The sequence below is a fragment of the Palaemon carinicauda genome, chromosome 41 (assembly GCF_036898095.1).
Source record: "Palaemon carinicauda isolate YSFRI2023 chromosome 41, ASM3689809v2, whole genome shotgun sequence".
In the NCBI taxonomy this organism is placed as follows: Eukaryota; Metazoa; Arthropoda; class Malacostraca; order Decapoda; family Palaemonidae; genus Palaemon; species Palaemon carinicauda.
This window is the reverse complement of record NC_090765.1, coordinates 48662841-48682938: the sequence shown is the minus strand read 5'-3', so window position 1 is coordinate 48682938 and position 20098 is coordinate 48662841. Positions and strand designations below refer to the sequence as shown.

The window sequence follows — 20098 nt, the reverse complement described above, 5'->3', positions numbered from 1 at the left end:
TTTAGTATGAAAAGTAATGGGCCAAGAACACTACCCTGTGGAACACCGGATATCACATTCCTGTACTCACTATGGTGCCCATCAACAACAACTCTTTGAGATCTACTACAGTACTTAAAAAATCAATAATAATGCTAAGAAACGACCCACCCACTCCCAACTGTTTCAGTTTGAAAACAAGGGCCTCATGATTAACACAGTCAAAGGCAGCACTAAAATCAAGGCCAATCATACGAACTTCCCGACCACAATCAAGGGATTTCTGTACTGCATTGGAGATTGTAAGAAGGGCATCACATGCTCCAAGGCCTTTACGAAAACCAAATTGCAAACTAGGGAATAGATGATTACCTTCAGCAAACCTATTAAGACGTTTTGCCAGAAGACGTTCAAAAACTTTAGATAATATGAGTTATGGAAATTGGGCGGTAATCAGTGGGACTTGAGCTACCACAAACACATTTACATAGAGGAGTAACATTACCAATTCTCCAACGAGTGCTAAAAGCTCCTCTTATTGCTAACTTGCGCAAAATGACATAACTTTGGAGCTAAGAAATCTGCTGTCTTTATAAAAAACAAAGGAAAAATACCATTTGGGTCTACACCTCCATAAGCATCAAGGTCCACCAACAGAGCTTTAATCTCACGAGATCGAAAAGCTAAACTAGTTAGTTTAGCCTCAGGAAAACAGGAATGAGGAAGTTCAAGTTTTTCATTACTCTGTTTACTGTCAAAAACATCAGCCAAAAGTGTTGCCTTTTCCTTTGGACAGTGAGTGACTGAGCCATCTGGTTTAAGTAAAGGAGGAACTGTTGCATCTACACCAAAGAGTGCAGATTTAAGGGTAGACCACCATTTATGTTCCTGAGTTGTACCAGAGAGGGTTTCTTTTATGATTAAATTGTACTCCTTTTCAGTTGAGGCATAAACTCTCTGAGCAAAAGCTCGAAGCTGAGTATAGTTGTTCCAGGTCAAATCTGATCTGTTACCCTTCCAAAGGTGATAGGCCTCCTGCTTCTCCAAATAAGCACGTCTACAATCATCATTAAACCACGGTTTGTCCTTCATTCGGTACCTTAGCACACGAGAAGGGATACGCCTATCAATTATGTTGACTAGATTCTCATTCAAAGGGACAACAGGATCTACACTATTATATAATTGTGACCAATTCAAGCACAAAAGATCATGCAAAATCCCATTCCAGTCTGCTTGGGATTTCATATAAATTTTACAGGAATATGATATATCAGGGACAGGCTGCTCAGTCTTCACTAATAATGAAATCAAGGCATGATCAGAAGTCCCAACTGGAGAACCAACCTTACTAGTTATAACGCCAGGGGAGTCAGTGTATACGAGGTCCAAGCAATTACCAGACCTGTGAGTAGCTTCATTTATGATTTGCTCACAGCCTGATTCAGAGGCAAAGTCTAAAGCTCTTAAGCCATGGCGATCAGTAGGAGAGATAGAACTTAACCACTCCCTATGGTGAGCATTAAAATCACCAACAAAGACAAAAGAAGCCTTTCTATCATCTTCTTGTATCTTAGCCATAATGGTAAGAAGACAATCGAAGATAGAATCATCCATGTCTGGATTCCGGTAGATCGAACACAAATAAAAGTTGTTATGCCCGCCACAAACTTTTATTACCTGAATCTCATGACATCCACATTGATAGCAGGACTTATGAGAAGCAGGGTACTCGGTCCTAATATACACCGCCATTCCCCTGGCCCTAGGAATGGCATCACGTTTCAGCATTATTGGCTTCTTAAAACCACTTATAAGGAGCTCAGATGAGTGCCTCATATTAGAAACCAAAGTTTCTGAGCACAAAAGAATATCATACTGCCTGGACGCAACTGTAAGGTCTTGGATATTTGCATGAAGACCACGAATATTGCAATACAGAAGACGACATTGACGAAATCTAGGACGTACTGGTCCCGGATTTCGCTCAATGTCTCCAGACAGCATAAGAATTAATAGAAATAAAAAGACATCATACTTAAAAACTAGATTAACAAGAATTATAACAAAAACAATATGTACAGAATAATAAAAAAAGTGATTGATGATACCCATAGACTATAGTAAAAAGTCGGAAAAACTGGTCAACATGGAGGAGCCGATACACCATGCAAGGCTAAATACCCTCCAGGATAGCCACTTCAACTGAAGGGAAGACAGTAAGGATGGTTTTGAGAAGAAAAAATCAGAAAAAAGAAAAGACAACCTCTTGATAAACCACCAGGCATCCATGGCCCTTCTATTAAGCCTGCCCAACACACCATTTAAAAAAAACAAGAGGAAAAAAAAAATAAGATAGAATAGTGTACCCGAGTGTACCCTCAAGCAAGAGAACTCTAACCCAAGACAGTGGAAGACCATGGTACAGAGGCTATGGCACTACCCAAGACTAGAGAACAATGGTTTAATTTTGGAGTGTCCTTCTCCTAGAAGAGCTGCTTACCATAGCATAAGAGTCTCTTCTACCCTTACCAAGAGGAAAGTACACTGAACAAATTGCAGTACAGTAATTAACCCCTTGGGTGAAGAAGTGTTAAGTATCTCATTGTTGTCAGATGTATGAGGAAAGACGAGAATATGTAAAGAATAGGCCAGACTATTCTGTGTAAGTGTAGGCAAAGAAAAGGAGTCTCTCCATCAGACAGAAGGGGGGAAAAACACAGACATCCCGGTTGTCCGACGGATATTGGAGGGCTTCTAGTAGAGGTGTCTGGCTATCCCGTACTAGCTAACAATATTCCGGAAACTTCTGGGTACGAAATGTCCTAGACCGACATCTCTTCTGCAACAACCCAGCCCCCAAGGTCAGGACTTTGACGGCTAGCTAATGGAGAAAAAGGCCCCTTGAAGCCCATTATTGGCCTGAAAAGGGGTGATCAACTTGTCTTACATCCAACTTCACATTCTTGCGGGTAGATGGCAAGCGTCTTTAAAAAGAATACATTCGACTGTTTAGGTTTTCTACTACCGTCATGTTCTCTGATAAGAACACTAAGCTTGATAAGACAGGAGTGATTGAGAGCCAACAACAGAGCGTCCAATTCTAAGAAAAATTACATGGTACTTCCAATTGGAGTCGGATCATAGCCCAGTGGCCATGTATTGCAACAGGTGAGTCCCCCCACCCTTTCTTTCGATGCATCCAATAACAGCATCAAATGCAAGAAGGAGAGAGAAGATCTACTCCCCTGAGGAGGTTGGTAATCTCTACTTCCTAACTTAAGTCTCTCTTTCGTTCTGATCTTACTGTACTCGGAAGTCCAGAAAATCGCTGCTAATACCAATAGGTTTTCATGTAAGAAGTCTCGCTTGAGGAAGGAACATGCTGCTCAACCCAAGTGTTTCTACCTGATTGGACAGAACAACTTTGCCTCTTCAGTAGTTATTTGACTTCTTAGATCAGTCAATTTTTATTCTGACGTGTAACAGACACTTCAATGATAGGGGAACCCCACAAAGTCAGGGGTCCCCTCACCACTAGAGGATTCAAAGACCACTCTGAGCCAGCTACCTGACTCAGACTGTCGGCAATCAAGTTTAATTTCCCTGGAATGAAGCATGCTGTGAGATGTACCATGTTGATTATAGCCCAATGATGCATTGCCACTTCTAACCGAGACACAGAACTCCTTCCTTGTTAATGCAAGTTACTACAGCAGCGTTGTCCCTCAACACAACCGAGTGACCTTGAAGAGAGTCCGTGAAATAGAGCATTGCTAGATATGCCACTTTCCATTCTGGAAATTTGATATGGTAAATCATATCCTCTTTGTCCATAGACTGGAAACACACTGGGTCTGGAGATGTGCTCCCCACCCTTGCCAAGACACGTCAAAGAAAAGGAGAAACTCCAAAGAAAGGGGTCTGCAATGGGAATTAACTCAAAAGGTTCTCCTGCCAACACTACCATGAGAGATCTGTCCTGACTTCTGAAAGGACTGTGACCTGAACAGATGGCGAGTTTATTCTTAGCAAAAATTTGGACTTCATAAATGCACCCTACCTAAAGAAACCAACCATTCCAGAGCTGCCCAAGAAATCTTTGTAACTGTTTCGCTTTGCGGGAGTTCTTCTCAAAGAAGGCTGCTACTACCTACCTGCATTGGAATAGCCTATCTCCAGATAGAAAGGATTTTGCTCAGGCCATATTGATACTCAAACTGTATACGATGCCGAGGGTAGAGGTCTGACTTCAAGTTTTATCCTAACTCCAAGAGCTTGACAAAACTTGGGAAAAAGGTCTTTGTGGTGTAAAATTGGATATTTGGAGTTTGCCAGTAACAGCGAGTCATCCAGGTAACGCAAAAGTCTGATGCCCATGGCATGAGCCCATGATAACATCAGGGTGGGGCTGTATACAGGCCAAAGCAAAGGACCCAAAATCATTATCTCCTTTCACCCAGAACAAAGCAGAGGTACTTTCTTGATTTTGGATGTACTGTACTGGAATTTGAAAGTATGTGACCTTGAGGCCTATGAACATCAGGAATTAGCTTTGTCTGATTGATCCTAGGAATGTACTGGGAGTCTCCATTTTGAAATGTGTGAGATCTGTTGTGGACTTCATCTATGGTGTTCTTTCCCAGCAAAGTCCGAACATCGTCTTATAAACAAAGTTCTTTAGCGGACCCACTCGAGTACAATGACGCGATACACAGAGCAAAGATCTGCTGTCCATGGATCTGCCCTTTAGAACCCCCACCTAGTCAAACAACTTGACAGGCAATGCCCCCCACCCCTTTCCTACCATGAACCTCGCCAACCTTGTACTCTCCTGTTAGATTGTTAACAGTGACGAAACAAATGGGACAAGTCGGCTTGCCTCCTATAATGAAGATGGTCTGTCTCCAAAAAAAGCCTGCTACACTGCTGAGGTTGTCTGGGAAAGGAGGATTTGTATTTAGCAGATGCTGGAGATGCTTATTTAGAGGAAGCTACCCGTCAGAAGAAGGTGGCCTGGCTCGCTTTCTCCGACTTCTCTACTATTGCAGCTACTTCCTCAGGAAGGAATGGGGTGGGGCCCAGCATCCCGAGACACCACCTGACGAATAATATCTCTTTTTCTATAATATATTCTGAAAAGAATGTATCTTACTTGTACTTAAAAGGAAAAAATACATGTTCACAGACATTTTGTAAAGAATGAAATGTGTGTTAGTATTTCCCAAACCTTGTATGCATTGACAGAACTCTTAGCTAGGATACTTTCTTGAAATATATTTATTTTATATATACAGTAATCATTTTTATTTTCAAGCAGAATATATGGAATAGAACTAAATATAGATTACAGGTAAGCTACTGTATATTAAAGATCTTCATTAATCATCCAATGTCAACCTTTATCAAGGGGCTATGATAAATTTAACATTTTTACTATATTTACCTTCTTTATTCAGATGTTTGCTTGTCAACACAAAAACAATTCCAAAACTAAATACATACGAACCAATGGAGAGACAAGTCATCGCACCCACCACCATTATAGTTCAAACACCATGAATCCAATCAGCTGACTGCTTCTTCGACAACCGCCCTCACTAACATCATCATAATGAGACCTGACGTCACATAAACAACTAGTTTCTAAGCTAATTATTGCTATATTGCCTATTTACTTATTATAAGAAATCTCTTCATGTTTTCTCACAATCTTCTTTTTATATCTATATACTGTATATATCAACCCTTTCTAATAATACTCTACTTCTTCACTTAACCTTTCAACTATCATACTGTAGTATTCTAAATTCTCTAACTTAGAATAAAACATTAAAATAAATCCTCTAACTAATCGGGATATACTTAGCTTAACAAGTTTTAAAGTACTAAATGCATTGTTGCTTACACCCACAAAAACAGATCAATTCATGTATTCAATATGGTATCTTCTCCATCAGTTTTGATGTTCATGTATGTACAGTTCTTTGCAATGAAAATTCAGCCACAAGTTGCATAGGTTCTGTTTACCTTTCAGCATTTCCTTTTAGTCTCTTCCCAGCTAGCTATCAAACTTCTTCAGCTTTATCCTCATTCAATATTTATTTCTCATTAAAGAGGAAATCCTTTGGGTTAAACCCTATGAAGGTCACAAGATGTGACTCGGAGCTTTCTTTAAATTACTTTATGATAAGCAAATACCACTTCATCTGACTTAATTATAAAGGCCCAACTTATCCATCCTATTTCATATCAAAATTCAGGTTCCCCATTTTATCAACATAGTGATTTACCATATCAAATAGTGGTTAATCCTAAAATAATGGATTCATTTTTTCAAGTGCTAAAAATAAAAAACTGGCTTTTCAATAAAGCATATTTCAATAATGATCTGCTGTCAATATAATCTTTGCTTTCTTAATCACACAACAGACATATAACCAATGAATAAGGTAAAACACCCCAAGTAACAAACCTACACATGGAAACAAAAATTACCTGGAAATGGAATGTCTTGATCCCAGTGGCCTTTGGAATTTGACAGAGGTTTTGATGGTTCAAATCTTTTCTCTGATAGTGTATCCTTTTCTCGTAACTTCTGCTGATCCCCCCCATTCAAGGTACGGCACCAACCACCACATACCATGATGCTTCAACCAACTGTTGAAAAAATGTAAATACTGTAGACTTAAATCTAGACAGAACTATATACAGTACGCTAATATCATATAAAATATAATTTACAGTAGTCAAGACTATGTCAAGTACAGTATAATATGGAGTACAGTCCTGTATATGAGTTTTGTACAGGAGTACTGTATGTACAGTACACCTTGTTGCAAAAGATTACTTTACTAAACACAGGCAATATTTTCCTAATAAGATACAGACAAGAAGTAAAAAATGTGCCATTATTCTTTAAAAAACCAATATATGCTTAGCAAGGGAAATATTTACTACTTGTACCCAACAATAATTATCATAATGAAGTAAACATCTACCTGGGAAAAGTGCTAAAGTCTCCCCATTTTATCAAAATTATCATACAACAATAAAAATTACTTTTTTAAAACAAAGTTATTCAATACTTACTCAAAATTCATTAAAATTCTTTTATGAAAAGAAAAAGACTGGTTGCTCCTATAAACATCTTAATCCTTTATAGCTAGCAGCATAACCAACCAATAAGTAAATACTGTACCACTAAAAGCAGCAAAGTGATAGGGCTCTTCCTTGAATTCCAAGGTAAGTATTGAAATAAATGATTTTATCTAAAAATGACAAATTTAAAATAATTTGTATTTTTCCAAAAGATAAAAACCTTGAACTATTTATTAGGGAATATACTTTCAAAAAAGTTGGAAGACTTTTATCGAGATATAACTACCCCTCCGACAGTTAGCAAAAATAAGGGGTGGTATCGACTATCCCGCTCACACACACACACACACACACACCTGTGTTCTATCGTCACTTTTGATTGGAGGCAGTGCTAGGAGAATAGGTAATGACGGGACAAATTTGTATAAAGAACTCAAGGTTTGTATCATTAGGAAAAATAAAAATTAATTTAAATTTGTCATTTGTTCAGACACTAATACAAACCCTTTCTCTCTTTATTAAGGAAGACTCACCCTAAGGTGGGTGGAAGTCCTAAACCAACTGGCTGCTTTTTTTTCCTTTGGTGCACTTCCGTGCTATGCACACTTTATGAAGGAATCACCCTGGCACCTCACTAAACTGACGTGTACGTGCACGTGTTAGCAGCCTGAGTAATCTGTGTAATTGTGTGGTACTAGCAATGTGGCTTGTCCAGGTAAGAGTTCTCAGAGCCTTTGGACTTCTTTGAACACACCATAGACATTACCTAATTCCCACCTCGCAAGAGGATATGGGGATGCAACAAGTATAGTTCATAGGGAGCTTCTTTTAGAGATCGTAGAACAAGAACATTACAAAAAGGTAGTCCAAGTTCCGACTGAGGATAGGTAAGCTTAAAACTCTGTATGAGGAGACACCACTCCAACGATGAGGAAATATTAACTCCTTTCAATGTAAAGGCAAGGCTCCAGGCTGAGCAATAGCCTTTCACCGCTGAGATTGAGTGGAATTTTGTCCTCCCGAAGGTACACAAGAAATCTGCTATTGCTGGAATAATGGCATCTAGAGGAGAGATACTGTACCCCTTCCACAACACCAACCACAGAAGACTGCCCACCTAGCCTGATACACAGCAGCTGAAGATTCCCAGAGATATCAAGACACCTTTTTCACAACGTGTTGCAAAAATCCTCTCTTCACGAGGAAATGCTGGATAACCTTCAGACGTGAAGACGTAGGAACTCTATGGCTTTGTGGTAGATCTTTATGTGTGGTTGTGTGAGTATACTATATAGTAACGTAGAGGACGTTCTCTTAGAAATTCTTTTGCAGCTGAAGAAGATTCAGGAACCATTCTGCGTAATGTCATAGCAGGGCTATAAAGGTCAATGCTAAGTTGGTGGATGATCATGCCTTGTCGAGTGCTCTTCTCACCAGGCAAATCAGAGGAAACGGTAGACATAACTGTTGTCTCACCATTGTTGAAATGCATCTTCCCAGAGCGCCTGAGGACCCGGTACCAAGGAGCAGTACAGTAGGAATTTGCTGTTCTGAGATGGTGCAAACAGATCCACCATCGGGGAAACTTCGTTGGCTATTAGATGATTCAAAGACCACTCGGAGCCCACAGAGTCGCTCTGCTCACGTTGTCTGCAAGCACATTCCTTTTGCCTGGAATGAAGCAAGATGATAGGGAAACAAAGTTGTCTTCTGCCCATCTTAGCATCTTCAATGCTGGATGGAAAAAGTGCTGAGAAAAGGTACTGCCCTTCTTGTTTACGAAGCCACCACCATGTTGTCGCTCATCAACACCATGGAGTGAACTTCTAGGAGCTAAAGAAACTGTTGCAGGGCTAGATAGGCTGCCCTCATTTACAGGAGCTTCATGTGCTGGGATCTCTCGGACTAGAACCAGAGTATGTAGGCCGTGTTGTGCAGCAAATGGCACTCGCCCTACTTTTGATGTGTTTGTGAAAAGCAATAATTCCGGGGAGGGAGAGAGGTCTTCCCCCGAGGAGGTCGCTATCCGAGGTTCACCACCTCTAGTCTCTATTTCGTTTGGGCCCTGAAGGTCCAGTGGGTCCTTGCTGGGCCCAAGTGGACTTCAGCTGCCCTTAGAGAGACCGTATGGGTCGTCTTCTGTTGGTCACTAGAAGCTCCAAGGCGGACAGGTGGCCTATCTGACGGAGTCACTAATGTGCTGGTAGCGAGACTGGTAGCAAGAGGGGGCCTAAATCCTTCTTCAGTCTCTCTATTCTGCTCTCAGACAGGAAGACTTTTCCTAATCTGATGTCTAGTAGCATTCCTAGGTATATACCAGTTTTGTGTTGGCTGCAGGGATAACTTCTCGACATTTTACCACAACCCTCAGATCACAGCAAAAACTCAAGAAGCCTGGCTCAGTGTTGGAGAAGGGAAGTCCCGAAGCCTTTCTTGTGAGTCCCAGTTGACACTAAGTATAAACTTTGTGAAAAAATGGAGGTACGACCATGTCGAAATACAGCATCTTGAAACTGGTATTACCGATCATCTATGATGATTATTAAATCCCTAGACGGATGAACTGGAATCTGGTGGAAGCATCCTCATTCCTGTGTTGTCATGAAGCCTTCTGGTCTGACTGCTTATCTGACTGTACCTTCCGTCTCCATCATGAACAAAGTTTGTTGAACAAACTTATTCAGGAAGGGAAACTGAATACTTGTATCCAGCCTCCAGGCACCTTTTCTACAAGAAAGAGTTTACTGTAGAAGCCTGGAGAACCTATTGTTCAATGTATTCTCCCTTTCTGGGGAACAGGAGGTCGCAAGGTGGCATTCCCTCTCTCGTGATCTTGTGATGAATAACGTACTCATGCGTTGATGACATAAAGCCTGATTTAGGATGTCCGTGCGAATGATTGTGTTAATGTAGATTGTCGAGAAGTTCACTTTCACACCTCAACAGATAGATGGGTATGTGATGATGTGTATGCCTTTCTTGCCAAATTGCAGATTATTTTGCCCCTGGAGTCAACTCGGTCACACTGGGGTTCGCGAGTAACTCTTTGTTCGCTTGTTTGCATAAGCCCTTAAAGGCATGAGCTCTTCATTCAACTTGGATTACCTGTTTACATGCCGGAATTACGGATTTTGGTGCACAGTCCTCTGCATCCAGCATTAGGATTCACTACAGAGAATGGGCAAGTCATGTTAGTTGAACGAGTCATGGTTGAAAAAGAATATAAATACTATAAATTAGTCGGAGAGGCATTGCAGCTGCTCCCAGTCTATGCGCTACCCCATAATTCCATTCTGACAAACTGTGATCCTAGGGGTAAAGAAGAGCATGGATCAAACCAAGACCTTTCTCAACACCCCCAAGGAGAAGACCACTCCGGAGAAAACCTAAGTAGTAGGTAAGAAAGGTGATACCCCTTGAGAAAAACCGGAGGAAGCTTTGGACTTTGCACTCCCTCCGCCGGCTGAAGTAACTTAGGTTGAGGGAGCAAAACCGAGGTTCAGCTCTAGCTTGGCCGTATTTGGCTTTCCTGACATAGAACTCCATGGAGTACCGAATCAAAAATTGCTCTTGCACAAGTCCCGAGGAAGCTTGAGCAAGCGGTGACAGGGTGACAAGGTGTACGAGGAGAGAGAACTAAGTAGGGACTCTAGACACTCTGTCGGTGCTCATTACCTTCAGTCTCTCCAAGAGAAAGACCAAGGTCAACCTCTGAGGAAGCTAGTACACTTCCTCTGTGCCCCTGACTGGATCAATGTTCATGAGTATAGTATACAGCTAATGAAGCGATGAGATCTCTCGAATTTATATTTGCTATCATTCGTAAACATACACATGAGCTGATTCCATCCCCTAGAAAAAAAAAGAGATTAAAAGAATAACTCTGAAGAGTTATGTCTTACGATACCGTTGTTCTATGAGGGCATGACAGAGTGAGGAGGAAATCATCAAGGATCTGAGACCGAACCCATGTGAGAGTTCCAACACGACCTTCAACCTGTAGAGAGAAGTCCGAAATCATAACCCCGAAGGATTACGTTTACCGAGTAGCGTTTCTAAATCACAGTTGGATGAGGCAGACGCATGTAGTCGGAAAGCCTTCTTATATTCTGCAATCGTTGGATTGGAAGGACTACGTCTAACGAGACTCAGGCACAGTGGCATGCCGCGGCCACAAGCAGTCAGAAGTTATCCTTAACTGCGGCAATAAACGGAGGGTTTCATCTAACGAGGCTCAAGGTACTGTACCATTCTATGTTTCTATCTCCCTAGTGAGAGCGCATGTGCATAGAACATAACACATGTCATTCATTTACCATTTAAAACAAAGAAGTCCACTTGTAGCGTAACCATATACTAAATGTGTTAGGTGACATTTCGTCATCCGTCAATTAATCACGCAATATTTCATCATACGACACTTAATCATGCATGATATAATCATCGCACAATTCATCACCAATATATTTCATCATTACAGTATTACATTTCACCATCACAACTTTTCATCACTCAAATATTTTTTTTTTTGTACAGTTCGCAGACAATTTGATTAGGAATTAAAAAAGACCAAAAACACAAGGAAAATTTACAATGTACTTTGATACAGAAATATGATAACATTAAAACATTCTAAAGCAGAAACAAAAGTACAGTAAGAGTGCACATCAATCATTTTAAACTCTTAATTGTTGTTTGTCTCCTCTATTAATCTGAGTAAATACTGCTGTCTTTTTGCTTGGCTTACCTTTATGTTATTGATAAAAAAAATTTATGACTGTTTTACTTCCATCTTTTATACTGTACTGTTATTCTTCAGCTCTAATTCTAATATGGAATACAGTATATATAAAAGTTGGACACATCTAACCGAGTTTTAATGTTATTCCATGATATAAACATAGATAAATAAATGATGATAACTTTCATGGAAAAATTAAGGAATTATACACACCAATAGGAGATGGCCTTAAATAATCTGGCTAAAAAAATTAGATAAGACAAAAAAGTAATAAAATCAATAAAAGAAAATTTTCCCGTGGTAGTAGCCTAATACCAAACTATGCTTACATACCAAAAAAATAAAAAAAAATAAAACACACACACTCTTCGTGTGCAACAACTGTTTTTATTTCTTTAGTTTATTATCGTAATACAAAATACTTCTTCAGTACACTCACTGTGGTTTAGTTAAGGCATAATAAATAAAGATAAGTGTAATAATTTAATTAAAAATAAAATAGTTAAGGCATAATAAATAAAGATAAGTGTAATAATTTAATTAAAAATAAAATAAGTAGTAAACATTTTCAGCAATTTAAAATAATTTAACATATTTTGCCTAATCACCTGATCTTACTGATTTTAGTGAATAGCGCTCTCCATATTCTACATTTCCTCCAAGGGGTGACCGTTCACATGATTAACTATTGTATGGTGAAATGAGCAATGGTTAACTGTCGAGGTGATTAACTGTTAAATGATGAATTGTCTCAGTGATGAAAAGATGAGTGATCAAGTGACTAGTGGTTTATTTTCACGTGATTAAATGTCGTATGATTAAATGACGAGTGATGAAAAGTCGTGACACCACTAAATCAAGTGACCTAAATGGCTAGAAACAGGGAGAAGAGGAGGGGATCGATAGCCAACGTCCCAGACACAGTACTACATAAGTAGTAGTAGTAGTAGTAGCGGGGAAAACGCTAAAGCGTGTCGAACATTCGCGAGCGGTGAGAACAGATGTGTCAATGTTGAAGCCTGTGCATGCGCCCTTGAAGATAACTTGAATGTCAGTGAATGATAACGTTATTGTATAGCTGTACAGCAAACTGAAGCTCGTATAGTTACAGCTTTACAGGAGAGAAGACGAATTCCTAACAAGATGTATCGCATTAAGCAATGTGATTTGTTCTTAATGTACTTGTGCGCTATACAACAAGTACCATGTGGGTGGGTGAGGTATTAAGCAATAAAGCTGGCAAATATGGGATTAGACGCAAAGATATGAGTGAGTGCTGAACTCCCTCAACTGTCTGTTGTGGTGAAAGGGGGGTTTAGCAAGTAGCTGTTGTTGGGCGAAGAACTCCCTCAACTGTTTGTTTTGACAAGAAACGGTTCTAAAAGGGTGCGAGGATTGTTGTCGGCGAGAAGGGAAGCTCGTAGATGGTAGCGCTCTTTGCCCCTAACCTCACTGGAGTAGGGGTTAAGAGCGCTAGCACATAGGGTTCATTGTTCTCTGTTGTATCTTCGAAGAGGAATGATGAAGCTAATAACCCCTAAGGGATATAGCCTACAAAAGGTTTCTCCCTTGTTGCTACTACCAATGAGATACCAACCACAAAGGATCTGGACTCATCGATGTCGGCAATAGCCCTTAAGAGTTAAGGCCTACAAGACTCATTGATGGAACCCGGAGGCCACAAGCGGTCCTGCAGCAGCTAACGAGACTCGTTTTATACCCTCAGGTTAGGAGGGGAGGCAGTCTCTCCCGCAAGTGGTTAAGGCGACCAACCCCTGTTGTAGCCGCCAGTGTTTCTACCCGCAAGAGGAAAGAATGTTGTCCGTCAAAGGTGGCGGGCAACTCTCCCTCAGAAGGGAAAGTTGCCCAACAGTTGGTGGAGGTTAACTTTCCCTCGGAAGGGAAGTTGTCCAACATGTGAGGGCAAACCTCCCGGCAGCACTCTCCACCTCCAGTCAACGAGCTCAGCTCAAGTTGAACACAGGCATCAAGTGCTGGATGAGAATGCTGCTTGGTCGAGTGAACGTCGAAGATCGCCACTCTGAGGGGGTAGAGAAGGGCACAGAACCATAGATGAATCCCAAACCCTACACTTCACCCAACGCAAAGTTGACTTCTAAGGAGAAGGTTTAACCCACGAATGGATAAGGTGCCCCCTGAAAGGAGCAGGGACATACATCAGACTTTGCACCCTCTCCTCCGGCTGAGCTAACTCAGAACGAGGGAGTACGCAGTTGTCAGGAGCGGAGGAGACCATTCTGGAGAGGATCTAACCTGCGAACAGGATAAGGTGTCCCTTGAAAGGAGCAGGAGCATGCTTCAGACTTTGCACTCCTTCCACCGGCTGAGCCTATTCAGAATAAGGGGTATCATCAGCACTGAGGAGCAAGACCGAGCTTGAGCTCTGGGTCAGTCGCAAGCGGCCTTCTCGAAGAAGACGGTGAAGGTGCATCAAAGGAGAGCGACTCCCCGAGGAGGAGGGTAAAGCCGCTTTGCTAGGGGAAGTGAAGGAGTCCTCCAGTCATAAGGGCTGTCTGGCATCAAAGGGAAGAGATCGAGAAGAATGAAGAAAAAAAGAAGAGATTTCTTTGCCTTCGAGGAAAACGAAACCCTCTTCAAATTTCCCCATGCCAAGTCACAAACAGCAACACCCATACCAGCAAAGTAAAAAAAAGGAACAAATTAGTCAAAGGTCAGTCAAAAAGGTTAAGGGGTAGAAAGAGACAACGTCCGTCCTATACCTAGCCAAAAGCAAAAGTGATGTTATAACGCAGGTGTGTGTGTGGGCGGGGTAGCCGGTACTACCCTTGCTAACTAGTGGTGGGGTAGTTATACCTTGCTAAAAGTATTTCCCTAATAAAGAGCGAAAGGGTTTGTATTAGTGTTGGAATAAACTTATATTTATGGTACTGTATTCCAATAACGCATCCAGAATTCATTGACAATTCCCAAAATAAGAGGAGGGAGGATTAGTAGTAATTATTACCATCAATATAATAAATCAAGTGTCTTCTTACTCTTGAAATACCTGAACATTATCACCAATGTTGTTACACATGGGTCATATGAGAAAAGGGGTAATTTAAGGCATAGACCAAGGTCAAAATATAACAAATACAATACACTACACTAAAACCAAGTCGGCCAGGTGCATACCCCCAATCCTCCTTCGACACACCTGAGAGCAGATGCATGTCTGGAGGTGGAGAGTAGGGAGGGACTCCTATGGTGAGGTTCTTCTCCTTTTACTGCCAAGAAGATTGGCCCATCCCACCTGTCTCCCTAGCACAGGTTGATTTGGGGGATCTCTGGAGGAAGACCATTGGCCAAAAAATACTGCTAACGCTAAGCTGGGGTGATCAAGAACACTATCAGACTGCGAGAGAAGGGGTACCAGTGATCCAGAAAAGTAGCAAGTACCCATCCCAAAAGACTCTTACTACCCAGGACCAGGCCCTTCCCTGTCAGGATGTTCAAGGCAAGATGGGCACCCAACTACTTGTGGCAGTAAGAGAAGAAGTAATTCGACATCAGCTTACCCCTCTACCCTCTTCTTCCCCTTTCCTGACCTGCTAAGTTGGGGGCCTTGAAAGGGTTGTGCACGCACAAAATCCCTTCAAGGCGAAGAGAATACAGGCAGTCCTGATCAAGGCCAGAGAAGTCGCAGAGCCTTGTTATCCCTAACCTTGCCGGTATATCTACACCCAAAGCTTTGGCCAAAGGTAACTTCGCAAAGAGACTACGTGATGGATTACAGGGTTCTGCAAAACAGTCCTCCCTTCTCCACCACCATCTCCAAGTTCCTTGGAAGGAGAGATATGCCTGCTACTACTGGACCGATTTATTTAGGGAGCTGGGAAACCAAAGCATCCCTCCTTTTCAAAACCAAGATAGCTCAGGGGTATACTGACTTGTGTGCCAAGCAAGTGACTGCCTTCTTGCCCAACAGCACAGTACTCTTATACTCCTCCAAAGACTCGGGGTCAAAAACCCCAGGCCTGAACACTATCCAACCACAAACAGTTTAGAGAGCGGCCATGACTGAAGCTAATGTGCACCAACTCTAGAGGTCGAGAAAGACGTGTCTTCTGACTTGAGTCTCACCGACAAGAAATACCAAACAGTGCATATACTCATGGGTCTTTCTGACGAGGTAGTGATGCAGCAGACTCTGGCACACAGAACATCACTACTTCAATAGTGCGAGTGGCAGGATCATGTTTGGCTAACCAGAAGAGAGAGTTTACAGATCCCCAGACCTCATTGTCAACTCGATCCAGGACCAATTAGCAAGATTCAACCAAAGCAGCTCCAGAGAAGTCCTGGACCCTTGAAGGGTGCCAAAGTGCTGATCTATGACCAAGGTCTAGCCTAAAGGGGAAGCAAAAGTTGGTCACCCCGTTCATTACAATCAAGACGAGTGCAAGAACGTCTACAAAAGAACACTCCAATTCAGGGTATTCTGCTTCTATAGGTACTGAGTATCCCCATATTTCACTGAAGTAGAGGGTCTAGCAGGCTAATCCGGAAATCTACTCTTTTCCTGCAAATACAACCATTCTGACCAAAGGACAGAACCTGCACAGTAATCGGGAACTAATGCAGGAATAAGCCAGTAGTCACCAGGAAGGGAAGGATTTCTAGCGTATGGCCACTTCTTTGTATATGTTTCTATCATGAAATAAGATAAAAAAAAATAACCTACTGTATATTTAATGAATATATCAAACAGTAATTTAAAAATGAATTACAGTAATGTAAGTACATTATTTATACCAAACTTCCCTTAAAGTTTGCGAATTCCATCATGATACAAGGTAAACACTACGCAATCACTATGGCCACTTCTTTGTGTAGGTTTCTATCATAATCTATTACCTTATTTAAAACAGTAAGCAAAACACTTTCAATAACCTGATGTTTATTTCAGATGATACGAGACTACAGTATTTATTGTCTTTTGCACCTGGAAATAGTAGGCATGCAAGTTAGGTTATGCCTATTCTGGGCCAAAATTTAACAATTAACGACCTTTTGTAATAACTTTGAATTAATGTACTAATTGAACAAATTATAATCAATATAATATGCTCTGCTTTACTTTTCTTTTTCATTCCATCGCAACGTCCTTTCACAGTTTTACTATAACCCGACTCACAGTTCCAGGACGCACGATGAGCCGAGGGATTCACGTTGCAGCAATAAATTGTTTTTGTACTGAAATATTATTCTAGCATGAAATATTTTTATTTTTCCCGATCCAATATATTTCAATGATAAGATTCTACAGAACATGTGACGAACTTTTCCTCATACAAAAACATTTACAAAGTTCAGTAAAATGTCATAACTTGAGAACAGTACTTTTCCAGTATAAAACTGAAAATGTGGAAAGACTTTTGTTGTATTCTGGACAACTGACTAGTTACAGTAGATAAGGATGATACAATTAAAAAAAAAAAAGAAAAAATTAAAAATGGCATTTTCTTACTGTCCAGGCAAAAGTACAGTACATAGTGTTCTAAGCACATTCATCATTTCATGGTACTGTACAGTATACCATAGCATCATAACAATTTTCAATTGCCTTCAAGCATACACACAAATGCACCAAACTCAAAGCCTAAGTAATCTAAGGTACGAAGGTAAAATCCAATCCCATTGTATGCTCATGCAAAAGGCTATATATTTACATACGTAATGCTATAATAAAAAAAAGTACTGTACTATATACTTCATATTATAGCACACCAACTACCATATGAGCTACACCAGTTATTTCCTAAAATTAACTTATTTTACAATTAAGCTCTATCAATCCTAAAATTATATGGCAATATGGATGACACACTACCTTAGGTTAGATGCCCCCTAAGTGTATCTAGCATATCTTTACCCCTGCATATCAGTTAGATGTAAATTAGCATTCACAGGATAATTGGAAAATGGGCTAAAATTTATAGGTATGCAGCATACATTTGGAGATGACTGACGACAAAACTGGAAACCCCAATTACGTAAAGAAACTAATTTCATGTTACGGAATTGCTAGACAATCAAGTTTTCTGGGGTATTACTGTTTACTGGAAACCACCGAAACCCCCGGAAACCACTATATATATATACCAGAAACCTCCTAAATTTCAGTATAAGTAGTTAAGTTATATAAACACTATATATCAAGGGAGCATTGTAATTTATTTCAAAACCCATTCCAATACAATTATATATATAACTAGAATTTAAAGACCAAAATTATTTTAACATATATAAAACCTCACCAAAACATTATTATTCTTATCATTCTTATTATTATTATTATTATTAATACTAGCTAAACTACAACCCTAATTGGAAAAGTAGGATACTATAAGCCCAGGGGCTCCAACAGGGAAAAATAGCCAAGTAAGGAAAAGAAACAATGAAATAAATAAACTACAAGAGAAGTAATGAAAAATTGAAATAAAACATCTTATGAACAGTAACAATATTAAAATAAATCTTTCATGTAATAACTATAAAAACTTAAAAAAAGAAGATATATAGAACAAAATTGTGTGCCCGAGTGTACCCTCAAATACTAAGAGAATACTAAACAATACTATATATATTCATACATACATATATATATATATATATATATATATATATATATATATATATATACATATATACTCGCACACACACACACACACATATATATATATATATATATATATATATAATGTATATATATATATATATATATATATATATATATAAAATACATCATCAAAACCATAAATAAATAAACAATACCATAAGCCCAAAACAATTACATAAACAATTCAAAGACTAGTTAAAAACTGATATATACTGTGTATATATATATATATATATATATATATATATATATATATATATATAATATATATATATATATATATATACATATAAACTCCCACCATTAACCCAAAAACAATTATATACACTGACTGTCAATTTACTATTGTCATTTTGCAGTCATTTTCTTTTCACCTGACCTGGCTTTTTTCCACTGCTGGTTGGTGAGGAATCTATTTATTACTGTCTTTTGATCATTCTAAATTCTTATGTCGTTCCTTTTATGTCATTAAAATTTTTTGTAGGTTGCATGTTCTCTTTTCCCATCGTCATAGTCATCCATTTATTATCTAAAAGTGTAAATTGTTTATACTGCTCCACAAGCGACCAGTCTCCTAACCCCACCAAACATATTTCGATCTCCTGACGCTGTCCCTATACCAAGTCCCTCAACGAGTGCTGATATTTTGTGATTTTCAGCATCTGCTTATTTCAAGACATGGTTTACGCTTTCTCATGTCATCTCAGTACAAAGACTTATATCAAAATAAATAAATTACATTTATAAAAACGGTCATAGATAAAAAAGGTAAATTATGTAAAATATAAAGGAAAAAAAGTAAATTAATAAGAAAAAAACAATAAAATATTATAATTAAGAAAACTCATATAAATATAAAAGTTAATCATGTAAAATATAAAGTTTTTTTTTCACTTATATTTTAAGGTAAATTATACAGAAATAATCAATAATATAGGAGACTTCTGTAATGTATTGAGGTTTTTGAGAGTTCCTAGAGGTTTCCAGTAATAATATTATTGCCAACCATAAGGTGCATTTTAGTTGGTTGTTACAGAATTTTTGAGCCGAAATTCTAAAGCAATTATTACGACAAAACAGCTTGGGGTACTGCATCTCTAAAAAAAATTTTGATTATCTAAGATCAACCTTAAATTGTGACCACTCTACTTATCATTGTTATCATTCACTATGTTCTCCTTCCACATTTCAAATGTCATTTTATAATGTTCACATATATTACTACTAATCTTTTATATACTGAACTTCAAATAAGCTACAGTGTGTAGCTTATGGTATGTGACTGGCACAAAAATATCCACTAACCTTACATGGAGATCCTTGTCACCTATAAACTATTCCAACATAAGTGTCATTGTTAGAATAATGTATAACTATAACTTATACTTACAGTAAGCTACCTCTCCTGGGCAAGGCTAAAGGAACTTGGTCTTATATGTGTGGATACAAAGGATAAACCCCTCATCTGCACTTAGGCTATGATAGGTTACTCTATCAAGATCAACCAAACACAAGTGACGACTTTCAACCTCACTCCCACAGTCCATATTAAAGCTTATTTATATCAGCCTGACCAAGAATGAACTAAAATATTGTTACCTTACATCAGCCTACAGGAGTCCTTGACGAGAGGC

General features: G+C 39.3%; 1 protein-coding gene across 3 annotated transcripts in view; it reads right to left on the bottom strand.

The window, feature by feature from the left end:
- Positions 1-20098, bottom strand: part of LOC137632611 (protein O-mannosyl-transferase TMTC4-like) — an 82810-nt gene that overhangs the window by 62394 nt on the left and 318 nt on the right. For 2 of the 3 annotated variants that reach the window (XM_068364660.1, XM_068364658.1), the window contains exons 1-2: positions 20064-20098; positions 6478-6639 (exon numbers count right to left, since the gene is read on the bottom strand). The exon at positions 20064-20098 is cut by the window's right edge and continues 318 nt beyond it. In XM_068364660.1, the coding sequence (XP_068220761.1) occupies positions 6478-6625 (148 nt within the window). In that variant the 5' untranslated portion in view covers positions 6626-6639; positions 20064-20098. The remainder of the gene's footprint in view (positions 1-6477; positions 6640-20063) is intronic. The other variant, XM_068364659.1, reaches the window with a different exon arrangement.